The 27025-nt window shown below is 47.2% G+C and overlaps 2 protein-coding genes across 3 annotated transcripts; both read left to right on the top strand.

The window, feature by feature from the left end:
* The first annotated feature begins 7092 nt into the window (after positions 1-7092).
* On the top strand, positions 7093-16088 carry MON1B (MON1 homolog B, secretory trafficking associated). Of its 2 annotated transcripts, none has more exons than XM_081032917.1 (6): positions 7093-7240; positions 7654-7811; positions 9205-9534; positions 10095-10914; positions 11292-11439; positions 13875-16088. In XM_081032917.1, the coding sequence occupies exons 2-6, from the start codon at positions 7664-7666 to the stop codon at positions 14082-14084; spliced, it is 1656 nt and encodes a 551-aa protein (XP_080889043.1). In that variant the 5' UTR covers positions 7093-7240; positions 7654-7663; the 3' UTR covers positions 14085-16088. The 2 variants fall into 2 exon arrangements, with proteins under 2 accessions (XP_080889043.1, XP_080889044.1); XM_081032918.1 differs by lacking the exon at positions 7093-7240 and adding an exon at positions 7361-7439.
* A 4459-nt stretch (positions 16089-20547) lies between these two features.
* SYCE1L (synaptonemal complex central element protein 1 like) lies at positions 20548-26796 on the top strand. Its single transcript, XM_081031480.1, has 9 exons — positions 20548-20605; positions 22310-22369; positions 22548-22622; positions 23205-23252; positions 23413-23560; positions 25141-25204; positions 25986-26055; positions 26148-26235; positions 26723-26796. The coding sequence occupies exons 1-9, from the start codon at positions 20584-20586 to the stop codon at positions 26787-26789; spliced, it is 642 nt and encodes a 213-aa protein (XP_080887606.1). The 5' UTR covers positions 20548-20583; the 3' UTR covers positions 26790-26796.
* Positions 26797-27025: the final 229 nt, after the last annotated feature.

Below are 27025 nucleotides of genomic sequence, written 5' to 3' on the forward strand. Positions count from 1 at the left end.
TTAGAAAATAATTTTCAAAGTAGATTATTTCCTCCTAATGTGTTTTAGGGAAAAGAAGGGTGAGGTGAACCACAAGACTTCAGACAGGTACAGATTTGGGAGTGGGGTGAGCTGTGTTATACACAGTGGGCTGAGGTGGCCTGAAAAGAAAAAGTCTCAATGGAAAGTATTCTCATAGCACAACATCCCTAATTCTCAGTATTTACCAGGCAGGTGAGCTGGTCTCAGAAAAACTTTATATAGACTCTCAAAGCTCCGTCATCTTTGGAACAGCTGTCTATGTTTCAAAGTCATGGGTTTTTCTGCCATCTACTGGTCATTTCTGAGGACAACAGTCTTGATGTAACAAAGGTGACGGGGTCTTTATGTCTCTTCTGTCTTCGCCCACCTTGGGCCTTACCCACAAACCTCACTGAAACTCTGGGGTGTGGAAGTGGGTTTGTGGAATAACTGATAGGGCTCTTTGGGGTTAATGGCAGTGGTGAATGGAGACACTGATGAAGTGTGGGGTTAGTGATGAGCATCTGTGAGTTCAGTAGTAGACGTCTGTGGGTCGAGGAATGGATCCATCTCAGATACTCAAGGCTCCCATGGGATGGCAGAGATCCAATATGCTTACTTACCCTTCAATTGGGAGGACTGTGTGTCTTCTCAGAATCTGGACACAACTCCACCATCTCACCCAATGACCCCACAAACCCATTGAACTCTAAATACAATAAACCTTTTTCCACCCAGTCCACAGACAACAACTCTGAAGGCAAGAGCTCCCCCAGCCCATTTAACTTCCGATCCAGAGTCCTGTCGCCAGTCGACTCACAATCGAAACCCAAGGGCTACTTCAGTCAGTCCTTTAACTGCAGGGTTATAATGTTCCGTTCCTTGACATGAAAAATGGTGACAAGTTGGGGTAATTTTGTGAAAGTTCATTGAATTATATACACTTTTCTTCACTTTCCGCAAGTAGTATACGCATCAATAAAATTTAGAAAAATAAATCTCAGGATGACAAACTCCACCCTGACGAAAAAAATCCCTTTGATTCTCTGAATTCTTAATTCATCTTTTATCTCTTACTCTCCAGCAACCTCATGACTGACTCTAATCCTTCTCATCCCCAAACTACTGCCACCTTCTCACTCTACCCAAAGCAAAACAAAACCTAGACCAAGGAACAGATCCCAAGAGACCTGGGGTCAAACTCCACCTGACATGCCTTGAACTTTCCGTAGATGATTTGCTGAACCAAGAATCGTTGGGTGAAAGAAAGGGAGGATACTCTAGTCCCCATAACACAAAGCATTTAAACCTTTGTAATAACACAAAGAAGAATATTTTTAGGACTTCAAAATATAAAAGACACAAAATATGAAGGCATTTAGTAATCAAACTGACAACTTTAAAATAAAACATGTTTCCAAAACTAAAATAAAGAACCACAAACACTATGAAAACACTATAAGATGCAGACACAGGTTGAAATTGTAGAGGATTTACAGCATAAGTGAGCTCTGAACATTAATATTTGGGGGAATTAGTTGAATTTATCATTTTAACATAATATATCAACTTCAAAAACAGTACATTCTCTATTCATTCTATTCAATTTTTGATTTTAGAATAAATTTAAATTTGCATAAAAGTTTCCAAGACGGTACATAGAATTTTTTATGCCCTTCACCTACTTTGTCTTAACAAGAACATCTCACATAACCAGGGTACATTTGTCAAAACTGAAGGATTAACATGGGTACAATGCTATTAACTAAATGACAGACCTTATTCAGATTTCACCAGTTTCTCCATTAATTTCTTTTTCCTGTGCCAGAATCTAATCCAGAATATCACAACATTTAGTCACCCTGTCTCCTTTCTCCCTTCTGATCTGTGACTGTATCTTAGTCCTTCTTTGTTTTCTATAACTTAGAAAATTTAAAGAATACCAATCATGTATTTTGTACAGTGTTCCTCAATTTTGCTTGTCTCTTGTATTCTCATTGTTAGACTGGGGTTATGGTTTTTATGGGGGGGGAACCTGAGGAAAAAAGTGCCCTTCTCATTAAATCATATCAGGGGTACATTATATGCACATGATAGTATCTCTAGAAATGTTAACCTTGATCGCTTGGCTATCAAGGACACTCCACTGTAAAGCCCACTTTTTATTTTCCCTTTCCATTCCCTATCCCTTGAAAGTAAATCACTAATTTCAGCTCACACTCCAGGGTACACAAAGTAATTGGAATTAATTCAAGTTATTCCATAAGGAAGCTCTGCTCCTTCCCCGCTCTCTATATATTTGTTCAATTATTCATCTATATTATTATGGACTCGTAGATCTTTATTTTGTTTCTTGGATTATAATTCAGTACTAACATTACTTATGTACTTGCTCAAATTGTTCCAGCTTTTCCTATTAGGAATAATTTCATGTTGGCTTCTGTACCCATTTGCAAAGCTCATATTTTTTTAAAATCAGAGAATTGTATTTAAAAAACAATACTTGGAAGAGTAATGTCAGCAAAATGGCAGAGGAGGCAGCTCCAAGCTCTCATCTCCTCACAGACACATTAAAAACAAGTAGAAAATGTCAGAACCGATTCTATCAGAACGCTCCAAAACATTTCAACAACTTACAACAACCAAGGAAATGCTGAATCAAGGAAAAGCGCAACTTCAAAATTGTAGAAAAGTTCGGTGGTGACTGTACTTGCCTTTGTTTCACCTCCTCCCCGGCTATGCACTGGTTTGAAAGCAGTAGCTACACCCATTCCCAGAAAGGCCTCCTGGTCCCTGAATCAGAAAGGAGGAGAGCAGACATTATTTGCCAAGTATTGTGTGTATCTATTCAAACCTATCTGGGGGGTACCTCAAAGACTGATGCAAGTTTTTCATATCTGTTTCATCTAACTTGGAAGCCAGCAAGGGAGAGCAGGTCAGAAAAGAGTCAGGTATTGTTCAAAAACACTGCAAGGCATGCTAGCGGCCCTCAGATGCCTGGGGCAAAACATTACCTGGTCTTACATAGTTTATCCACTTTAACATGCCTACCTCAATAGATCTGTGTTTCCTGTTTCTACTGTCTGCCGTAGCAGTGCTGGCATTTCTCCAGCAAGTCCTTTAGTCATTCCACATCTCTAGGAGCCATCCTAGAAGCATGTTCACACCATCTGAGGCAGTTCCTGCCAGGGTGTTAAACCCTGCATCCTTGCCCCAGCCACCCTCCAAATGTAATCGTCAACACCACTTGACAGCAACTTCAGATTCTGCTCTCATGTGCACTCTCTGGCTTCTTGCCAGTGCATGACATCATCACATACTACCATTTTGGGGGGATAGCATCCCTATTTTACTCGCCGGCTCTACGTGTCCCTGGCTGGGCTACATCAGGACTTTTTCCTGGTTATTGACTTAGTGGGGAGCCCTTGGAAGGCTCTGCCTTAGGAAATAATTCAGCAGGATATGACAAAGAGTGCAGCACCTGGAAGAAATGGCAGATTGGAGGGCTGAAGCAGGGAAAATGCAGACATCCTGTGGGAAAATGCAGGGCATCCTCTAGTGCCATAAATCAAGGATGTACATTTTTCCCAGCTTTATTGGGATACAATAAATAAAAATTGTGTATGTTTAAGGTATATGGCATGATGGTTTGATATACATATACACTTTGAAGTGATTACCATGGTGAGGCAAAATTAACCCATCTACCATCTCACATAGTTACCTCCTTTTGGTGTGCTGAGAACACTTAGCATCTGCTCTCTTAGCACATTTCAAGTAGACAGTACAGTATGGTTAACTAAAGTCACCATGCTGTACATTAGAGCCCTAGAATTTATTCATCCTGTTAGCTGAAAGTTTGTACCATTTAACCAACCTCTCCCCGGTAACCATGGTGTGGAAGGATGTACAGTATGATGTTTCAATAAATAAAAATTAACAGAAACATCAAAATGACATAAGAATAGATCTAAAAGAGTTCACAGTGGCTAAGGCTGGAATAATCTGTCCAAAATATATAATGACAGCATAGGATTACACCCCCAAAAGAATAAAATAAATATCCATCAGCTTGGATGTAAATAAAAGATTGAATAAAGAAATAAATGAAGAGAAGAGGCAAATCTTTCCTACAAAAGATTCCAAAAAACATGTAGATACCCATCCAGGATTTCACTTCCTGTTACTTTAATGCTGGCTGGACTTAGTAATTCACTTACTTCCAAAGAAACAAGTACGGAAAGGTAAAAATAGTGACTTTACAGTGGAGAAACCTGGCAGACAACTTCTTAACCATGTGATGAAGGTGAATATCACCAGTAATAATTCATATTGATAAGTGTATATGTTTAAGGGTTTTGTTAAATTGGTAGATTTGGGGATTTTAGAAATTTAAAGAAGATGATTGGCTTGGGGAGGATGGTAGGCTGGGGAATGGAGCTAGCCTCCTGTTGAATGAAATACAGTAGAGTGCAAATGGCTCTGAATTTGTGGTTCCATTTACATTCATTAGTCCCATAGGGTACATAGGTGCTAATTTTGTTCAATTGTTACACTTGATGAATTTAGGGCAGGGGGTATTCCATTCAAAATTATGTATCTAGGAGAGTATCCATCACTTTCACTGTGGAAGTCTAGTTGAGTAATTCAATAAGTGCAGCTAAGATCATCATTCCTCTTCTCCCAATGCCTGTGCCCAGCTCAATATGGATAAAATAATAACAGCAGGGGATCAAAAACAAGGAGAGTGACAAGTAGAGACAGAGGGCAAAGAGCAAGAACCGAGGAGACAGAGCAGAAAACAGCAGGAGCGGGCAGGAACAAAAAGTAGGAGCAGGGAGCAGTGATGCAAATCAGAAAAGAGTGGAACAAGGTGAGGGGGCATGGAAAAGAAATACAGGGCAAAGACCAGCAAGAGGGGGCAGGAATTAGGGAAATAAGGGCATCAAATGTTCCTGCACTGCAGGTACAACTGACGGAACCAGTCACAACTAAACAACCACATAATACACTGCAAGTTGCCTTGTTTCTGCTCACAGCTGTGTTCCTCTTCCCACCCCAATTCGTACCGTATATATTCAATTTCCTAGCATTCAAAAAATCTAGAAGGAAAAAGAACACATAGCATGAGGATCACCACAATATATCCAGATAGGCACAGACAAGTTCCTAACATGGTTTGTGAATTGTCAGTTCCAGGGGCTCAAGACATCCTGCAGCAAGCATGGAACTGGGCATGGTTGTTCGGTCTTAGGAACCTAATGTTCTAGTGACCTCAGGAAAGAAAATGTGCATAGCCAGGGACTTTTCCCTGGGCTTGTGGGTGAGGCTCAATATGGAAGTGTTCATGCAGAATGAGAGGGCAAGTATCTGGAGACTGAGCAACTCCCTCCAAACGAGGAGCTTCTCATTGAGGATGCCCACTTTGGGATGAAAGCACAACCATTCTCCTTAGCAGTTATGTAAATGAACTCAGATACCTCTGTGACAAGGACTGAAGAGTATTTACGTGAATCCAGAGTCTTACTATGTCACCGGGATTTACTGGACTCCAGAAACTCACTCCATTCTTTTGGTCGCTGCTGTTTCTTAATGTATCTTGGTGGAAACATGAATGTTTAACTGATGATTTTGATTCATAAAAAAGTATAGTTTCACTGACATGATAAGGACCATGAAATGTAGTACAGCACAATAAGGGAAACCCCTACTGTGGAGGAATGGAAGAGTTCAGCCGTCAGTCTCCTGCAGAGTGACCAGAGTCTGTTTCTAATAAGATTCCCACATGTAAAGCGGAATCCTGCGGGTGATGGAGCTTTGCCCCTGGGGGGAGGGGAGCCTCCGGATGGGCGCCACTCTGCAGGCCAGGAGAGGGTGGGAAGCCAGAGACCGGGAGAGAGCGATGTGAGCGCGACAAAGGGTAAGAGAGAAAATGACATATTGGAGGAGAGAAAAATTAAAAGAACGACTGAGAGACACAAAGACCTCGAGACAGAGTGCAAGGGTTAAAGAGGGAGGGCACACAGACCTGCGGAGACAGAGACACTGGAAGAGAGAAGGATCAGAGGCAGAGCGACACCCAGACACACAGACAGAAAGATTCAGAGACAGGGAGTCGCAGGCAGACATTCAGAGCAAAGGAAGAGAGTCCAGAGCAGAGGCGTCCACACCCGCGCTCGCCCTCACACTAAAATAGTCTGCTAGGACCGCTCTAATGCCACCCAGGTTAGGAAGATCAGATGCAGCCGCTGGGCTCCTTTTCCTATAGTGACACTCTCCTGGGGGCGGGTCCCAGCGGCGGGCGTCGTGCCCTCTCCCAGTCAATACTGGCGCGCGGAGGCGGGAGGGGCATTTTTCCCCGAACCACGCGACTCCTGAGCTTCTCAAGGACACGCCCACGTGCCCCTCCGTCGGACCTGGACGCCTAGTCTGTATACTAGCTCCGTCCACAGTGTCCTGTATTAGAGAGGGAGGTCAGCTTGACCTGTTGCCCATCTGCGCAAGCCCTGATCAGCCTGCACGGTGACTTCGCAAACTCACTTCCTCGCGCCGTGAGGATGTCTACCGCTGGGGCTTCCCTCCAGAGGGGGCGAGCCTTTCGCCTGGATGAATGGAGAGAGACACTCGCGAATACGTCCTACTTCTGAGAGGCCCGCCTCCCGCTTTCGTAGCCGAGTCCCATAGGCTGGCCAGGTTGCGCACGGCACTCCAATTGGCAGTGGCGACTGTCCGTCAAGTATTCACTTTCTGCCCAGACTCCACTCCAACCTCATCCCCCCCGCTTTTCCTGGTGGATAAGGGAGGGTGAAGTTGCCTCCGTTCTCTCCGGGAGCATGTCTATTGGTCGGGCACGGGTATCTAGTATCATAACTTAGGCTCTGAAATTCTTCACGTGAAGACAGGAATTACCTCGAGCCTTCGATTGTTAGGAAAAATGTCTGTCAAGGGATGGGCGGGTGCAATCGTACTTCCACGCGCAGTATTGGTAGAGAGACGATGCGGACACCGCAGGAGGGAAGCCGGCTTCCCTTGATTGGGCCACCAGGGAGGCAGTGCCGTACTCCGGATTGGCTAAGCGTGAGCCGCGCCCCCCTCACGCCGACTGCCTTCAGGACCAGAAGTGGGCCCGGCTCGCCCCCGGTGAAAGCGCGAGCCGGAGCGGTGGGAAGGACTGCAGAGGGGGCTCGCCGGGTTCCCAGCCAGATCCGGAGATCCGGAAGTGGCGCTCGCCATCTCAACGGTGAGGGAACGCCAGCGGGCGGCGGGAGAAAGGGGTTGGGCTCCGCGGGGAGCGAAGGAGACTCCGCAACAGGAAGTTCCTTCGGAGAGGCATCGCACCCGGAAGTGTGGCAGGACGGCCGCCGCACCCGGAAGTGTGATGCTTCCCCGGCTACGGGAAGTAATGGTGCCCGGCCAGTTGAGATACCGGGTTAAAACAGGTGTTTATGTGTCTTTATTTCCTGAGGCTCGGTAGAGCCTTCCTCTTCGGAGAGTGTTGGAGGATGCCAGTATTTGGTCATGTTTTTTAATGTCTCACCCTGTTGAAAACAGGGGACACGAGCACTAGGAGTGTGTACCGGGGTGCCAGGCTCGGTGAAGGCATTGAAGAAGTTTCTTTTGCTTCCTCTCATCCTCAATTCCCCTCCCCCACAGGGATGTGCAGATGGAGGCCGGAGGAGACACTGCTGCCCCTGCCCCCGGGGACGCGGAGGACTTGGAGGACACGCGGTCCCCCAGTGAGGAGGCTGGAGACAGTGGAGGAGTTCACGAGGACCCGCCAGACCCCAGAGAGGAGGGTCTGGAGGAAACCGGTATGCCTTCCCCTCACTGGGGTCTTAGAAGGACTCTATAGCGGGGGTCGTTGTTGGGGGAGGGCAATGGGGGACCAGAGAAGAGTTTGGGAACGCAAGAAAGTAGCTTAAAACATAGCCAGGTCAGTAGGAGGTCATTGTTGACTGACATTGTAGTTTAAATCATTGAGGCATGAATAGGACATCAGTGGGCATCAGTCAGTGTTCACTGGGGACTTGGAGTGAGTTTATGTCTTTGAAGAATCAGAAAGGGATCAGTTGGGGTCAGAGAGGGGCATTGGGGATTTAGGATGTTTGGGTCGGTGACTGACCAAAAGAAAGTTAATAGGGTCAGAGGCAGACTATTTAGAAATCAGGGTCTTTGGGGGCTATTGGTGTTTGGTGTTATTCTTAAAGAACATTGAGATGGGTTAAGGGGATCAATGAGGGCCCGTGGGCACTAAGGATGTTTATATCATGGAGGAGTGAATGGTAAGTTGTTGGACGGAACCTTTAAGGAACCAGATGTTAGTGGATGTTAATGGTGATCATTGGTGGAGAAGCAGTGGACATCATCAGTGAAATTATTTGGAGAGACAGAAGACCCGTAGGAGGGTTTTTGAAGACCCAGGTGGATGGGTAAAGGTATTCTGTGAAGAATCAATGGGAGTCATTGGGAAATCATCGCTCATTGACCACTTTGGGATTAGTGGATGTTAATGGGGTCATTGGAAAGGATCAGTGGACATCACTGAGAATAAATGGTGAATCTTTGAGAACTTGGGAATTATGGGCAAATAATGGCAGATATTGGGAGAAGGTAATTGGTAATTGGGGAGACATGTGGAGTGTGAATGTCAGTGAGAGAATGAAGGAATATGGGATTCCCTGATTTGGAGGGAAATCATAAAATCATTGGGGGATTTTTATGGGAAAATTGTTGAGACATAGTTGCCAATGGATAGTAATGGTTGTTGGGGGACCAGTGGACATCAACTGGAGTAAATGGGGGAGGAGTCAGTAGGGGGAATGAAGTCGTGGATTTCATTGGTGATTGTTAATAATGATCATGGGGAAGGGCAGTGGAGGTCATTGTTCAAGTCCTGTGTTAGTGTATATTTTGGTGGTTATTGTAGGAAGGAGAGTGGATATCAGTGAGAATAAAGGGGATCAGGAGAGTCAGTGGAGATCACTGAAGTCCTGAGTGTTAGTGGAGATTAATAGTGATCATTGGGGAGAAGGGAGAATGGAATCAAAGAAGGTCAAGGGAGTCAGTGGAGGTCACTTGAAGTCTTGGATGTTAGTAGAGGTTAGTAGTGGTCACGGTGGGGCTGGTAGGGATTTGGTCGGTACTTCAGCACATGGGGTTAGTGGGAGTCCACAGGCAGCTGACCTACCAGGGGCTCCCTTTCAGGATCCGAGATCAAGGACCAGCCACCCGGCCTGCGGTCACCACTGCCCCAGTTGGAGGCCCCATCATGTACCTGTCGGCTCTGGGATCCTGCAGCCTCTGAGAATAGTCCCTTGGATGACCCTGAGAGTGGCTCTGGGGGCCAGGGTGGAGACCCCAGTGATGAGGACTGGCGCAGCAAGAGGAAGCACGTGTTTGTGCTGAGCGAGGCAGGCAAGCCCATCTACTCGAGGTACGGTAGTGTGGAAGCATTGTCGACTACCATGGGTGTGATGACAGCCCTCGTGTCCTTCGTGCAGAGTGCAGGAGATGCCATCCGCGCCATCTATGCTGGTGAGCCAAGGGGCAGGAGGCAGAACAAGACAGTGACTGGGAACATGGATTTGGTTGGCTTGCAAGCTGTAGGTCTGTCTGTCTGGGTTCCTGGGTCACTGTCCAGCCAGCCAGGGGTGGATCAGTGTGTGTGGATGGAGAGCCAGGTGTTTGAAGAAGGGCGGTGGGGGCTGTGTCCATCTGTCTGGTCTTCTGGGTTCTGAGTGATGAAGTCACTGAGGTCTAAGTGACTGGCTGCATACTTACTTATGTGAGAGCATGATTTTGGGGTTGTGTGGCTGAGTCAGGTATTCTTCTGGCGGTGTGCCAGTCATTGCTCTATTTTCCCCAACTTCCTGCTGTGTGTCTAACCTGATTCCTTGACCATCCCATCATGTCTCTACAAATGCCCAAACTCCCCCAGCTTGTCCTTAACCCTAGTCCAAGTGTCCACAGAGTGAACACGCAAGCTTGGCCCAGAGGTATGTGTGTTCAGGGAAAGGGCAGAAGAGCTTCACCTATCTCGCTCCAGCCCTCACTGAGTCACCTCTACCCCCTGCCCCATCTCTTCCCTCCCCTAGAGGACCACAAGCTGGTGTTCCTCCAGCAGGGCCCATTGCTGCTGGTGGCTGTGTCTAGGACTCCTCAATCAGTAGCCCAGCTGCGCGGGGAGCTGCTAGCTGTGCACGCGCAGATCGTGAGCACGTTGACACGAGCAAGCGTGGCCCGCATCTTCGCCCGGAAGCAGAACTATGACCTTCGCCGCCTGCTGGCCGGCTCGGAGCGCACACTAGACCGGCTTCTGGACGGTGTGGAGCGGGACCCAGGTGCCCTGCTCCTGGGCGCTGTGCGCTGTGTGCCCCTTGCTCGCCCGCTGCGGGATGCACTGGGCTCACTGCTCCGACGTTGCACAGCGCCCGGCCTGGCACTGTCAGTGCTGGCAGTGGGTGGTCAGCTGGTGACAGCAGCCCAGGAGCGGAATGTGCTGGCTGAGTGCCGGCTGGACCCAGCTGACCTGCAGTTGCTGCTCAACTGGGTGGGTGCACCGGCCTTTGCGGCGGGGGAGGCCTGGGCACCTGTGTGCCTGCCTCGCTTCAACCCCGACGGTTTCTTCTACGCCTACGTGGCCCGTCTGGATGCCACGCCTGTCTGCCTGCTGCTGCTCAGCACCGACCCCGAGGCCTTCCACGACATGGCCACCTGCCGGCGCCTGGTCGAAGACGGCATGCACACGCTTGGTGCTATGCGTGCCCTTGGGGAGGCTGTCAGCTTCTCTAATGCCCCATCAGCCATTGCCCTTGCCTACAGTGTGCAGGCTGTGGGGGCATCAGGCCTCCGGCACTTTCTCTATAAACCACTGGACATCCCCGACCATCACCGCCAGCTCCCCCAGTTTACCAGGTGGGTCCTGATGCTGTGGACATTTGGCCGGGTGGGAAAACTTATCTAACTGGAATGTTTAGCATCTCATAGACATGACTTGGGAAAGAAAGGCAGCCATGCTCTAGAAAGATGCAATAAAAGGGGTCTTTGACTGATGAAGGAAGCTCAACCACCACCCACAAAGAATCCCTTATTCTAATGGAGAGGAGGGCCCCAGGACTCAAGGAATCTCCCAGTTTGATGGGGAAGCTGGGCCTCTAACCACTGAGATTTTTCAAATCTAACGGGAAAGACTTAGCTCCCTCACTTAACTGAACTCCCTAGACTAAGGGGAGATAGGCCATCAAAGAAAGCTCTAAACTGACCTTGTCCCCTGCGCGGCTCCGTCACTGCAGCCCGGAACTAGAGGCCCCGTACAGCAGAGAGGAGGAGCGGCAGCGCCTGTCGGACCTGTATCACCGCCTGCATGCACGTCTCCATAGCACCTCCCGGCCCCTGCGCCTCATTTACCATGTGGGTGAGAAGGAGACGCTGCTGGCCTGGGTGAGTTGGGCAAGGCTCTGAAGGGGCGAATTCCCCATTTCAATCCTCCTTCCCCTCCATCATATCCAGCCCAGCCATAACAAACTCCATCCATCAAGCACACTATGACTTGCCTGAGCTGTGTGTTTTTGCCTCCAGCACTGTCCCTGTCATTGCACGGGTGTCTTTGAAACCCATAAGGATCAATCACAGTGTCTACAAACCTCCATTAGCCCCATGATTCTGTTGGCTGTTCCCCCATTAGTAACCAGTACAGTGTCTTCAACTTTCCAGAGGCTCCGTTCTCAGCCATTGCTGTGTCTGCTGATTTCCCATTTTCCCAGTAGGTCTGCCCCTGTGTCTGCAGACACCAGTTCAGTTTTGACTCCATGAGTCCCCAGCACTCCTTGGTCCACAGACTTGTTCCCATGCTGTGCCTCCTACCTGGGATGTCCTTTCCTGGGGTCTTTTCAGGGTTCCTCCCCCACCCTTTCTATGGGTCTATGAGAGGTCAGCTGTTCTGGGAATTTGGTCAAGGTGACCCCTTTGGCAATGGCACTTCCCCCCAGGCTCGGCCATTTAGTGCACATTTATTAAATCATTTATTGCGTGCCTTTGGTGTATCAGGCTTTGTTCTAGGCCGAGGATTTTATTTTAGTTTTAGTTTTTTTAACTTTCATTTTCAAGCAATTTTAGACTTAAGAAGAAGTTGCCAAATAGTACAAGGAATGACTATAGTTCCTTCACCTAATTTCTCGAGAGGTTAACATGACCACAGGAACTTACCAGAATCAAGGAATTAAGCAATCAGTACAGCATCTAATCCAGACTTCATTCACATTTCACCAGTTGTCCCACTAATGTCCTTTTACTGGTCTAGAAAATAGTCCAGGATCACATGTTGGATTTATTTATTGTGTCTCCCTCGTCTGTTTATTCTGGAAGAGTTCCTCAGTCTTTTTTGTCTTTTATGACCTTGGCACTTTTAAAGAGTCACCAGCCAGTTTGTTTGTAGAGTGTCCCTCAACTGGGTTTTCCTGGTATTTTATTACGACTAAATTGAGGTTATGCATTTGGGGGAAGATTATCACAGAAGTCATGTTGTGCCCTTCTCAACGTTGTATCAGGAGGCCCACAGGTCAGTCTGTTCCTTTCTTGATGATGTTAACTTTGATCACTTAGTTAAGGTGGTGTCTGCCAGGTTTCTCCACTGTGAAGTTCACGTTTCCCCCCTTTGTAATTAGAAAATATCCCCCCTTTGTAATTAGTAAATATTAGTTCATGCACTGATTTTAATACCCGTTAATGATTCTTACCTGCAACAGTTATTACTCTGCTGTTTGCTAGATGGTTATTTTTGTAACTATCATTCCTTCTACAGTTAGTGTTTGAAATTCTACGGTATGGAAGAATTTTTCTTCCTGTATTTGTTGAATTTTTAACTTTATATCTGTTTGGTCTCATGGATTTTTCTTTAATTCGGTGAGTGGGCTAAAAGCCTTTTCTGTGCTCAAATTTTCTCTGATTTAGCCTGTGAGAGACCAGGCTGGCCCCTGTGTCTTTTTGACATGTCCCCATCACTGCGTGAGCACGTCTTTCTGGCACAGGATGTTCCAAACTCATCTTGTACTTTCTCTTTGCCACTCCATAAAATCAGCCGTTTGTCCAAGGAGCTCTTGTACCTTTTAGTGCAGAATGGTATTTCAGAACCAAGATGTGGTAGGCCCAGGATTTTCAGTTGGGTGGTCAGGGGTTGCCTCACTGAGGAGATGGCATCTAAGTGGAGTGGGTAGGTAGTGGGCCATGTGGGTATCTGGAGGAATAGTACACCTGACAGAGGGAAAGGACTGTGCAAATGCTGTGAGATGGGACTGGGCCTGGTGTATGTTTGAGGAATAGCAAGGAGAGGCTCAGTGGCTGGAACAAAGGGAGTGAAGGGGAGCAGTGAGAGCTGGTGTGGAAAGATGCTGGTGATCTAATCAGGCTGAGTCAGGTTGGTGTGAGGATTAAATTGAATTAACCCTCATATTACACTCAGGCTACAGATCATGAAAACATAGGTTTGTGGAACTTAGAACAGGACCTGTATACAACCATTGCTCATTAAATGTTAAGTGTTGTTATAACCCAGTCCACCGATGAGCAAACTGAGGTTCAGACCACACATGCAGAGACACACACACACACAGACACACACACACACACACACAGCATCACCCAGTTGAAACCAGTAGATCTGGATGACCCCTTGGCCCAACTGAGAAGCCCTAGCCCACCCATGACACAATAATACCAACTTACCTGCTTCAGCCCAGTGACCAGGCAGCACCAGGTAGGAGCTGCTGCCAGGTGTGTCTCCTCTAAAAAGGAGACAGGCATGGGGCTAGGGTCAGGTGGACAGGATTGGACATGGCCAGCTCCAGCCCAACTGACTCTGTCTCCCCTCAAACCCACAGGTGACCTCCAAATTTGAGCTCTATACCTGCCTCAGCCCCCTGGTGACCAAGGCAGGTGCCATCTTGGTAGTGACCAAACTCCTGCGCTGGGTGAAGAAAGAGGAGGATCGGCTCTTCATTCGTTACCCACCCAAGTATTCCACACCCCCAGCAGTCCCAGCTGCCTCTATGGACCAAGCTTCCCATAATGGCTTATTTCCTGGACCTTGAGCAGCAGAGCTCCCAGATTGGGTGTGCTGGGAACAACCAACCACCTTTGGCTTTTACCTTCTGTGTCCATCTTGGGAATTGGGTGGGCAGGTGTCGTGTGTGCGGGGAGAGGAGGAGTGATGGTGGTGCAGTGGTGTCTGTGGCTGGTCTCTCTCTCCCTGGGCAGTGGGGCAAGAGCAAGATCTGAGGGCCTGCCCACACACGAGAGCTGGGCGGCAGTATGACTGCACACAGGTGAGCACGCTGTATTACCAGGCCCTTCATGCAGCTCTACCTTTGGAGAAATCCTTAGACCTCTTCCCCTCCCTCTGCTTGGCCTCCTCCACTTGGATGATGTTCCAGCTTCCGCCAGGGGCTGTCTCCTCCAGTTCTTAGCACTCCACCCTCTTCCTGCATCCAGAGTCTGCCTGCTACTTGAGTGTCCAGGGCTGGCCAAGGTCTCTTTGGCTGGCCCATGGGGGTTCTGGAAATGGGAATGCAGGGCCAGCCTGTGCCAGGAACGGGCCTGAGAATATTTTAAAGAAAGAAGACTGTATATCAAAGGCCTAAACCACTCCCCAGAAGGACATTCTTTTGCCCTTCCCGTACTTCATCCTTACCGTCATCAGTGTTGGCTGCTGCTGTTAATGAAAAGGTAGCCTCCACTGTCTACAGGGTATGTGACCCAGGGCAAAGCCCCTGACTGCACACATTGGCTGAATGCAGAAGTTTTACATAGGAGGTACACTTAGCTTCTGAGGCTCATTCGTGAAATGGAGATACCCTCTCACGGGCTGTTAAGTGAGAATTTGTAAACGAAAAGGGATTCGAACTTTTGTGTACCACCGCGTAACACATGCACATTTGTCCCAGGTTTTCTCACAACCGGCACAATTACAAGCAACCTGGAGAAGGAGAGACGGCCCTAGGTTTATGTGTGTATGCACAATACTAACTCCCCAACCCACTAAGGCCCTAGTTCTGCCCTTGTTCTATCTGCAAACGGGTTGCATGCCTCTAACTGCCAATCGGGCGCGGGACGGTCCGCGATCATGAGGAGCAGGCGCGCACGGCACGCATGCGCACTGCGGAGCACTTCTGCCCTCCCGTGTTTTTTCCCCTCCAACCAACCGCCCAAGGCGCAGGCGCGAAAGCCCCGCGCTGGAAAATGGCGGGGACGTTGGAGGCTTTGAAAATGGAGCCGCTGGACGTCGAGGGGGCTGAGGAGGGTGAAGGTAATGCGGGCCTCTCCCAGCCAGGGCAGTGGGATGGAGCCTTGTCCTAGTACAGTCATGAAATACTGTGATAGCGGTAAACATTTTAAAGAGATAAAAAAAAAAAAGTAACACTGTAAGCCTTTTATAAAACACTGTTCAGCAAAGTGGAGGTAAATAACATGCATATTCTCGTCATCTAGATTCACTCATGGCAGCTTTATTGGACATACTGTTTAGTTTCTTTACTGTAAACAACAGACTCCGTGGTATACGTCTTCTGTAGACTCCCTGTGTGTAGAGGAGACACACTGGCGCGTTAAGCCACGACCGGGGGTGGCCCTTCTCACAAAGTTACTCTGCTCCTGCCACATGTGAGGAAAGGAACAGCCATCCCCCAAGGTCACTTGGCACCCAGCTCCTATCACGCTCTGTGTGGACTCTTAAATCTTAATGGAGAAGGGCACTCCTACAGACCTTTTCCTTTTCTCCCGGGCACGTTGACAATGACACCCCCACTCCAGTGAGGGGGTGAAGATTGTCCTACAGACAAGTGGGAACTGCAGTCGAGCCAAAAGGAGAGACTTGCCCAACACAGTGATCCTCCATTGTATCACTAGCTTTTTTTTTTAACTATAGGAATTTTCAAAATGTACCAAAGTACAGAAAACAGCATGGTGAATGCCCATGTATACCCATCGTTTCAACAGTTGTCAACTTTCTGCGCTCCTTTCATCAGTTGCTAAACCCCCTTCCTGCACAGTCTTTAAACCGCTATATTAATAAACGTGTTGGATTGCATTTTCCCAGACCTGTCTACGTAGACATCGATAACAATGATTGTTTACTTGTTATTATCTGTCCTGGGATGTTAGAATCATTTATTGTTGTTTCCCCAGTGCCCAGACAATGCCTGCTTAGCACATAGTAGGTCCTCAATAATTTTCTTTGTTTATTGTATGAATAATGAAATAATTTTAATATGGAGAGCCCTCAGGTTAGGGGCAAAAATTGAATGCCAGCTTTCAACAAAGGATGGACAGAAATGAAACCTGCAAATCTCATTTATTAAGCACTTACCATAGCTAGCTGACTGCCAGAAAATGTTTAGTTAGTATCTCAAATTCATCAAAATTGAAGTCACTAACTTCACCAAAAATGGAGAAAATGTAAAGCATATCAGGTTCCCATTTCTAGCCATCAAAATTGGCTTTGTAAAATGAGGGATAATATCATGTATTGATTACTCTATGGGGAAAAGATTATCTCTTTCCTCACTGAGAGCTGACCAGGACAGGTTTTGCTAGAGTCAGTTTGGCAGAACACTTTTAGCATCCAAAATGCTATTCCTTATCTTCAGTCCCATGCTTGGTAATCAGGAGAATGCACAGATGTGTGGACCAGGAAGGAACATTGGAGTGTGTTGATGGAAGCAAAACCCAAGGAACAGTCATAGGAATGGCTAAATTTTGGTATATCCATGCTTCAGATGGAATGCCTACGTGGTGGATTTTCTTTTTAAGCTGCAGGGAAAAACTAATTCCAATTTAATTTAAAATAACTACTTTTAAAAGGACAAGGTCATGATTTATTGACACAGAATGAGCTCCAAGAGAGATCGTATCTTTATGAGAAAACAATTTGGGATTTGAAAGGGAGGGTGGGTGGTAGTATCAACTGTAGCCTTGTGTGGGTTGCATAGAAAAATGTCTGCGGGCTGAAGTCCAAACTGATGGCTTAATGAGGGACTTGGATTTGGGGATCTGTGCAGAAGTACGGGCATTTTTGTGATTTTTTTAAATTTTTCTTTTAGAAAAATATAAGTAGTACTGTATAGTTTTAAAATGTAACAGGGAAAATTTGAATCACATCCAAGGATCATATATTAATATTGATTACTATTAACATCTCGGTTTTGGTGGTTATACTGTGGTTACCTGGTAGTTTCCCCTTGTATAGAGGAAATATACACTGGGACATTAAGGAATCATGGACCATGATGCCTGCAATTTATGGCACAGAAATGGGAAGCCTGATACAAGGGCAAATAGGAACGTGGTGGTCTATTTCTACAACTTTTATGTACATCTTGAAGTTTCAAAATAAAATGTTTAAAAGGGTATCATGCTCTATAGGGTGTTTTGTAACAGATTTTTTTAAATTATCAAACTGTTAGTTGGATTATATAAAAGATTTACTGGTCACCCATGATCTTACCCCAAGACTAGAACTAGAAATACAGGGGAGAGGAAAACATAGATCGAACTTTCACAGGTATGGTTGTAAAAGCCAGCTATAAAAGATAAATGGGGACAGAGAGGGAATCATGTTCTGGGCACTGGATGATATTAATGATCCAGTGATTAGTGATGATTGTTAATCTCTCGTGTTATTTATAGGATTGGAGTCATCTAAGAAAATATCTTCAAGTAGTGAGGCTCTTAATGAAGTATCTGGGGACGAAATGTTATGAAGCCTGGGACTTGCTTGAAAATACTTTAGTACAAGAAACACATAGCTGAAGCAAATATTCATGAATATTAATGATTGTCAGATCTGGGCAATCAGAGTTCATCGTGGTATCTTCCCTAGTTTCATGTACATTTGGAAATTTTCATAATGAAGTATTTAGAAAGAAAACAACCACAAACATCTCTCATTAAAGTAGCTTTAATTTTTTTGTTTAATTTCCAAATATTAAGAGTATTTAAAAAATTTTAATATCTCAAGAGAGAACATACCAGCCTATTAAAAGGGATTATGTCAGAGAAAGGCACTGAGATTTAGGGCCAAGCAGAGAAGGAAGGGTTTTATTTTTAACTTCACACATTTCTTTAGTGTTTAGATGTTTTTAAAATGTTACTTGGATAAAAATGTAAAAATTAAAGGAATACGTGAAATACATGTTACTAAGAGCTCTGAGTATCTTCACCAAACTGTTGGTAGTGGTTACTTCTGAGAAGGGGAATGACTTGGAGAAGGGGCTGTTGGTGAGGGAAGACTTACTTTTTCCTCTATGTTCTACATTTGTTTATTAAGTAATTTAGAAATTCAAATGCAAAATTAATGCATACAAATTTGTAAAAGATTTCATGCAAGACAAAAAGATGTAAAGAAAGTGAACATACTGTGAAATATTGCAGCAAAATTTAATAAGCTTGGTTAAGAACCCTAGGCGTACAACACGATTTTTAATGGCGACAAAAATTTCATCCTACGAATGTGCTTTGGGTTGCTTCCATCTTTTAAAATTACAAACAGTGAAACAATGAATATCTTGTCTACGATTCTTAATTATGCCCTTAAGATAGATTCCTAGAAGTGGAGTTTCTGATGTAGAAAAGTTGAGTAAGTTTTGGATATTAACTACCAGAAAGTTTTAAATAAAATGTTGTTTTCGCCTATCAGGTGGGCAAAAATGGAAAAGGTTGAAAACATACTTGGCTAGTAAGAGTATGGGGAAGGAATCCTTTCTGGGCCTGCCCAAAACAGGTGGAGGGCAATTCCATAATACCAGTCAATTTAAAAATATGCATGCCCTTTGATCCGGGAGGTAGCCTTCTAGGAATTTATCCAATAATACACTCCCATGTGTGCACAAAGACGAATGTCCAAGGATAGTGTACTGGGTTGAATTTTGTCCCCCCAAAATTTCATTTCCACCAGAACCTCAAAATGTGACATTACTTGGAAATAGGATCTTTGTAGATATAACTAGTTAAGATGAGGTTATACTGAATAACCTAATGGGCCCTAATCCAATATGTGTCTTTATAAGAAGAGGGAAATTTAGACAGAGAGATAAAAAAAAAAAAAAAAAAAAGGTGAAGACACACAAAAAGGAAGCCCCAGTTTGTGGTACTTTGTTTCGGCAACCCAAGAAAACTAATAAAGATGGTCACTGTGACATTGTAACAGCAAAAGAAGGAAACAAACCAAATATCCACCAGTAGGGGACTACTCTTAAATTATTGCATATTCATTCAGTGGACCACTGTGCAGCCACTAAAAAGAATAAAAAGATCACCAGTACACATTGCCAAATGTAAAATACAAGTTGTGCAACACCACTTATGATACCACTTAGATAGAAAGACTGAAAATATGCTTGCGTATGAGTTGAATTATCTCCAAGTATGCACAAATAGCTTGTAACACTAATGACCTCTGTGGAGGGGAATTGAGGAATTTGGGGTCTGAGGGGAAGGGACTTTCTTCTATATAGGACCATGGGTAAGCCTTTTACTTACTTTTTGGTTATCATGTGACTTGTGAACTGCCTTTCATTCTTTGCCAAGTTTTCCTTGGAGAAGAGTGAGTCATTGGGCTTTGACCTTTTACCATTGATTCCAAGAGTTTGTAAGATATTAATATATTTTTCTGTTTATTTTTGTTGTTATTTTAAAAGTAACATGGGCTCATGTTAAAAATATATAGAAGTGTATATGTTGAAAAGTGTGTTTGAATCAAGATCCAAATAAGTTCTGTTCATTACAAGTGATTGATATATGTTTCATCTCTTTCAATCATAGAGTTTCTTCTCTTTTTTTCTTCTTTGCAATTTATTTGTTGAAGAAACAAGATTGTCCTGTGTAGTTTCCCAGAGTCTTATGATACTGATGGCATCCCAATGATATCATTTAACATGTTTCCCTGCCCCTTGTATTTCCTTTACATTGGTATTTAGGTATGGAAACCTTATAAGATTCCCGTTTTTTTGGTTGGCAAAAATCCTCATAGGTGGTGTTATGTTCTTCTCAGAATACCCAGTTATCTTTTTTCAATGTTAGCAGTCATTAGCAGTCATTAATAACTATTTCCTAGATCTATCAATTCTTTAAGACTTTGCAAACTGTGGCCTATAATGATTTTAAAGACATTCATATGAAATCTTTCTGTCCTATCGCATTGATTAGAACTTCATACTGATTTTGAGCAGCAGCAGCAAAAGTGCTTCCCTTTCTCTCACCCCTGAGTTTAATTAAGTGGATGTATGTGGAGTCCTTTGACCTCTCAGGAAGAACTTGACCCTTAGGGGTCCTGATTCACCCAGCACACTCCATAAACCTCAGAACCTCAGAGACAAGGCACGGAAGGGAGCCTGCTCTGGCTAGAAGCCTGGACCTCAGCCTATCCTCGGTTCCGGCCCAGCATATCTGCAGGACCCACTGGACTTCCTTCCTCCCTTCCCATTCAGGCCTGGACCTTTCCCCAGTCACCTCTCACTCGCACTGGATCCTGTAATTGTAGTCTTTGTCTCCACAGGGCAGACCAAGTCTTCGAAGAAGGCTGAAGATTTGCTGGCAATGGTGAAAAAGCTACAGAAAGGTCATGTGTCTCCTTGTATCTCAGGCCTCCCTGGGGTCCTGAGTCAGGCATGTGCCTCAAACCCAGCCCCCTCAATTCACAACCTTGGGAAATTATCCCCTTCCTCTTTCTGCCTCTAATACAATTTATTCTTTGAACCAAAAATACAATGTCAAAATTCAAGAGATATAAGAGGATACAAAAACCCTGCCCTCTTAATACACACACACACACACACACACACACACACACACACACACGCAAACACACCAGTCATCCATTTCCTTGATCCACAAGCCAGCAGCAACTATTTTTAAATTCTTGGATATTTTTCCAGAGATTTAAAAAAACAACAACATACATTCTTAGGGGTGTATTCTTCGTCCACCCTTTTTATATATGAATGGCAACACAAAGGCTTTGCACCTTGCTTTTCTTGTTGAGGGGGGCCTGGGACCCAGCCTGAGTAGGGGCTGGGTTGACTGCTGGCTGGATTTGAGGTTAGAGCCCTGCCACCCTTCCCCAGCCTGTCCTCAGGTTAAATTCTACAATCCATTTCATTGGTCTGTTCCAAATAAAAGAGAGCCTCCCATTCCCCTCACCCTGTGGCTACCTGCAGCAGTGCATTAGGGCTGCTCCCTGGGCTAAACTTAGAGACATTGCAGGACTAGAAATGCAGAGTGCCCCTGACCCCCTACCGCCACCCCCAGGGATTTGTCAGTCACAATCAGCCACTTGGAAAAGCACCCACTGTCCTCGCAGTCACAGGAACTGGATTGGGTGGCCTTGGAAAATCCGAGGCTTGAGCTTAACTGCAGAGTGGGGTTGGTGATGAGACCCAGCTAGCTCGGGCTGGGAAGCTTTTGCCCCAACTCTGTGCCACTGACCTTGAAGCCAAGATGGCTAATGAGGAAGCCTTGTCCATGCCGAGCTCTGATATCGGGGCTATGAGAAGGTATTGATGGCTCCATTAGAGACGTAGTGACCTCCTGTCACTGGAGAACGTGAGGGCTGCTACCCTCAAAGGAAAGCGGCATTTTCCCCATTTCTCTAATGAGGCTAATCCCAGTCTGGATAGACAGAAGTGACAACCACCCTGCCAGGCTATTAACAGGGTGGGACAGGCAAAAGGTCCTTGTTGGCTCCCACCACACTCAGAATTACATCTAGAAGCCTCCACCGTGTCCCAGGAGGCGCTGCACCTCCACTTCCCCTCACCTTGCCTCCTGCTGCTCTCCACTTGCTTACCAGACTCACACCTGCCGCACCAGCTCCTCAGCCATTACTTTGGGCTTGTGCCTCCCTCACTCCCACTGCAAGGACTACACACGTGTCCCTCTGACTGGCATGCATCCTCCCTCCACATGCCCCACCCCTACAGAACTGCAGGGCTCCCTGCCCTCTCTTCATTTGGGGCCTTTCCATTTCCCAAGAAGTGCCTTCTATCCTTTTACTCTTCAACTCCTTGCTTCACTTTATTTCCCTTCACAGCAGTTACTGCTACCTGCATTGATATTATGTATCTTTGTTCAATGTCCGCCTCTCCCACCCAGAATGTAGGCCATGCTGGGGGAATCTTACAAAGGCCAGCATACAGCAGGCACTCAATTAATGCATGTTGATTGATAGCAGCAGAGACAACAGTGCCAACACCCACCCTCCTCCATCTGCCTTGGACAGCCAGGCCTCTGTCTTCTTTGGCTCAATCTTTCTTTCCTTCTGCAGAGGGAAGCCTGGAGCCACAGATAAGACACCTGATTCACCGGATTAATGAGCTTCAGCAAGGTAAACTCGGGCGCCTGGCCAGCTGGCCAGGAAGGGCCTGAATAGCTCCACTCCCTCACCTGTAAAATCCAGGCCCCTCCAGGTTGTTGAAGGTGAGTGTGCAATGTCGCAACCTGAGAGAGAAGAACAAGGCTAGAGGCTGCACTCACACGGTGTCTTCTTCCCTTCTTTGGCCCAGCAAAGAAGAAATCCAGTGAGGAATTGGGAGAAGCCCAAGATCTCTGGGAGGCCTTGCACAGGGAATTGGACTCCTGTAAGTGAGAGCCAGAGAAGGACCATGACGGCTGCTGCTGTTCCTGTGCACACCTGAGGCTCTCTGCATGGGCTGCTCTCTCTACCTGCAGTGCTCTCATCCTCTCGAATCCAGATGGCTTCTTGCTATCTCAAGTCATCTTTCAGCTCTTGGTGCAGACTTCACCCTACCGTGATGGTCCCGTGTGAAAATAGAATACCACCTTCTCTCTGCCACTCTCACCCCCCTGCTTGATTTGTTTCTTCACAGTCTTTATTTCTATCTGACTTGGTGCATTTATTTATTTATAATCATCTCTTCTCTCAGTATAAACCTTGGGCATTCTGCAATCTTTGCATTTTTGACATTTGCAGGAAATGTGAGCAGCGAGAGGGAGAAGCTGGATGCGCATGGTCTCCAGTAGGAGACGGGTGCAGGGTGGCAAGGACAGGGGTAGGAGATGGGTGCAGGGGTGGCAAGCCTCCCCTGGGGCTGTACTAGACCTTCTGTGTGACCTTGGGCATGCCCTGTGCATGAAATTGCCGTGGGGGCACAGGATGTTGCCCCTTCCTTGGAGGTTCAAATTGTCACTGTGTTTTCCAGTGAATGGAGAGAAAGTGCACCTAGAAGAGGTCTTGAGTAAAAAGCAAGGTCTGTTTTTTATTTACCAGCTGGTCTGTCTTCATTATTCTACCTCATCACCCCACAAAAGCCCACAGTCCCCACAACAGCCAGAAGAATCCCACTGAAACCTGAGTCAGGGTGCTTCCGTCTGCTCAGATCTCTCCCTTGCTTGCCCCCTAACTTGAAGTAAATACTAAAGTCAGTGCCCTCCAATGCCCATCACCTCTTCCCAAGCCTGACTCCCAAGAGCTCTCACAGGGCCCTCTGGTTCTCCCTACAGAAGCACTGAGGACCCTCCAGCTGCACTGCCAAACAACGGAAAGTGAAGCTCAGAGGTAAGAGGTCATGCCCAGCTCTTCCCCACAATGTTCCCCAGCCTGAAAGAGGAGGGAGCAAGAGCTAGGGAAAATGAATCTTGGACAGACACTCCTCATTTTCCCTTTTTATAAAATAGATTGGCTAGACAAGAGACTCCCATGTTCATCTCTGATATTAGATGGTGGTATTAAGATCAACTCACTCATTTAAATCATTCACTGCTAGTTTCTTTATAAATAAATTTCATCCCCTAGTGTTATTCTAAGTCTTCCCCTATTGGTTGTCTAGCTCTTCTGCCATCCATTCATTTATCTGTCTGTTCACTTAGGCTCCCAGTCATCCATTTACCCACTCATCCATCTACCTACCCATCCACCCGCTCAGCTATTCATCCATCCATCAATACATCTGTCCTACTATCCAACCCTTCATCCAGTGAGCCAGTCAGGCATTATCTCTCTAGCCTCTTATCTAATCATCTTTGATCCATCCAATCATTCATTCATCTTCTCTCCATCTTTCCAATCATTGAGCTGTTCATTTATTCACTCAATCATCCACCCAGACATCTGTCCATCCTTCCAGCAATCCTTTTATTTCTCCATCCAGCCGTCGTCCCTCCACTCTTTATTTCTCTAAGCAGCCATCATCTCTTCAGCCAGCCATTTACTATCCAATTAACTGTCCATCCAACTATCTATCTGTCCATCTGTCCATCCTTTGAACCTTAACACATTCTTGTGACTAGAAGTCTCACACCCCGCTGCACCAGGATTCTAATTGGGTTGGAGAACATAATGGATAGTTAAAGTGTGTGTATGCTTAACTACACTACACACAGTCTGATAAGCAGTTTATGTTCATCTATCAACCTAATCCTCACAATGACAACTAAAGGGGTGATGTCACCCTCCCATCATTACCACCACTTTACATATAAGGAATCAGAGACCCAGAGAGATTAAGTAACTTGTGCAGGCTCACAGTGGAATAGCAGATCCAGGCTTTAAGCCAGGACTTTAGAGTCTATGAAGCTAAAGTACTTCTCCCTTCACAAAGTTTTCTTGGGAAGGCATGGTTTGATGAGGGACAGGATGGACAGGGCGATGGGCTCGACAAGAACATGAAGTTTCACGTTCAATCAATAAAAGAAAGGAAAATGGTGAAGGTTATGAATAGGCTTCCAGACCCACTCCTGCAGGAGGAAGTGGGGCATCATTCAGAGAATATGACTGAGGTTGTCTTTCCGTTTCCTGGAAGCACATGTTGCATGAGTGCCTGGACCAAATTTCTATCCATAATTCTCAGATTGAAGAGAGTTGTAAACAGAGGAATCTTGGGTAACCACTGAGGTCACCCCAGGTCAAGAACCTGGTGTGGCACTGGGTGGGGAGTGGGAGTAGGGCTTGCATCAGGGAGAGTTTGTTGGGAAAGGAGCTGCTGGAACCAAGGCTTGAAGGATAAAGCCCAGAAAGGAAATCCTAGCAGAGGGAGCAGCAGGCAAAGGTCGAAAGGCCTGTGCGTGAGGAACCCCCAGACTGAAGGAGGCTGGATGTGGGTCCCAGCAGGTGTTCTCATTGCTGGGTGTCGACCCTAGGTTGCACGGCGAAGAACAGTTGGAGGATTTGACCGGCCAGCACAAGGCCCTCTGGGAATTCCAGGTGAGCCTTTGTCATTGCCTCTAACCAAAGCCCCTCCTCTCCTGGCCTCATTGTCTGCACTGGCTGCCCTGCCCACCTCTGTGGGATAGTCCTTGTCTCCTTCCTTCCTTGTCAGCCACCCACTCAATCTTTCAGCATTTATCTTTAATCTGGCCACCTTTCACCACCCACCACTGCCACACCATTGCCCAGGCTGGTGCAATAGCCATTGCTGATCCTGCTTCCCTCCTGCTCACCTAGGGTGCTCACCTTGCAGTGGTAAATGGGAACGCTGAAAAGGCTATGGACACATCATTCCTTATTTAGCTAATGTCACTGGATGCATTCCACAGCATTCCAGGCAGGAGGAGACAGTAGGGAACCCAAGGGCGGAGGATTTGCTGTCCCAGGATGGCTGGGGGCAGAAGAAGGCATACCCAGACTCTAAACAAGAACATAAACAGGTATCTGGGTGCAAATGTTCCTGGCAGAAGGAAAGGCCAGTGCACAGGCCCTGAGGCTGAACTGTGCCTGGAGCATTTGAGGAAGAGCAAAGGGGAAGGTGAACAGGGAAGACAAGGAGAGTGGGAAGAGATGAGATTTGAGAGTACACGGAGATATGGGGAGCAATTGAGGGGAAATGCATCTCCAACAGCACCCAGCCAGAGCAGAAACTGCACATTGAGTTAATAGTTGAATGAATGAATGACCTAATTCAGGTAAGGACTTTGAGCGGCGTGGAGGAGAAAGGGTCCAGGAGGACAGCCGGACAGACGGACAGGCCTCCTCTCTTTCCTCACAGATGCTGGAGCAGCGACTGGCCTGGGAGATCCGTGCCTTGGAGAACAGCAAGGCGCAACTGCTCACTGAAGGTGAGTCTCCCGAGCAGGGTCGGGGGCGAAGGGCGGGTCCCGCCAGCACGCTGGAGCTTCAGGCCCCGCCTGTGACGCCTCCACCCCCGCAGAGAATTCGGCACGTGCCAAGCTGGAGCTGGTGGAGCAGCAGCTGCGCTTGCCCCCTGTGGTCGAGGGTGCCCTGGCCGTGAACGACGGGTGAGAGGGAAAGAAGGCCTCGGGAAGTGAAAGGAGCAAGGAGGAAGGAAATGGGCCGATGCCCCCACAGCACCTCCCCTCCCAGAAGTGCTCGCGCCCCGGCCCTCCAGCCTCGGCTCTCTCGGCGTCGCTGTGGCCGAGGCACGGATCTCTGTGCCCCAGGGGCTTCCTTCCCGTCCCCCGCCACCCTAGCTCTCTTCCTCTTCTCTCCTCGCCCCTTCTCCACAGGCTAAAGGCAGAGCTGGAGGAATTCAGGGGGCAGGTCCCTGTCCAGGTCCAGAGCACCCCAGGGGACCTGGCTGACAAAAAGGAGAGGTCGGGAGCCCGGGATGGAGGCCAGGCGGGCAGAGAGGGAGACTGGACGGGCGGGGGTGTCCCCAGGGTCCCTCAGAGAGAGGGTTTGTGGGGAGCAGAGCGCCCCCGGGGGCTGGCGATGACCGGGCAGGGGCGGCTACGGGTCCAGCATCCTGACTCCCGGCTCTGGCAGGCCCGCCCCAAGCTCCTGGGCCCCCGCCTCGAGGAAGACCGGGAGCCGCCGGTGGAGCTGGCCCTGACGCCCCGCGAGGCCAGTAGGACCCACCCGGTACCCATCTAACGTAAAGGCCCGCCCAAAAATAAAGGCTGTGATCTCCGACGGTCCTCCACCTCCTCCGCTGAGTCTGTGCTCCGGAAGTCACGGGGGAGGGGGGGGAGGGAGTGGGAGTGGGAGTGAGGGGCGTCTCGCGGGGCTCCAGGCACTCTGGGCGGGGCCTCGGCTGGACTCCGCCCACTAGGCCCTGGGCGGGCTCTC

This window comes from Rhinolophus hipposideros (assembly GCF_964194185.1).
Source record: "Rhinolophus hipposideros genome assembly, chromosome: 21".
NCBI classification, from domain to species: domain Eukaryota; kingdom Metazoa; phylum Chordata; class Mammalia; order Chiroptera; family Rhinolophidae; genus Rhinolophus; species Rhinolophus hipposideros.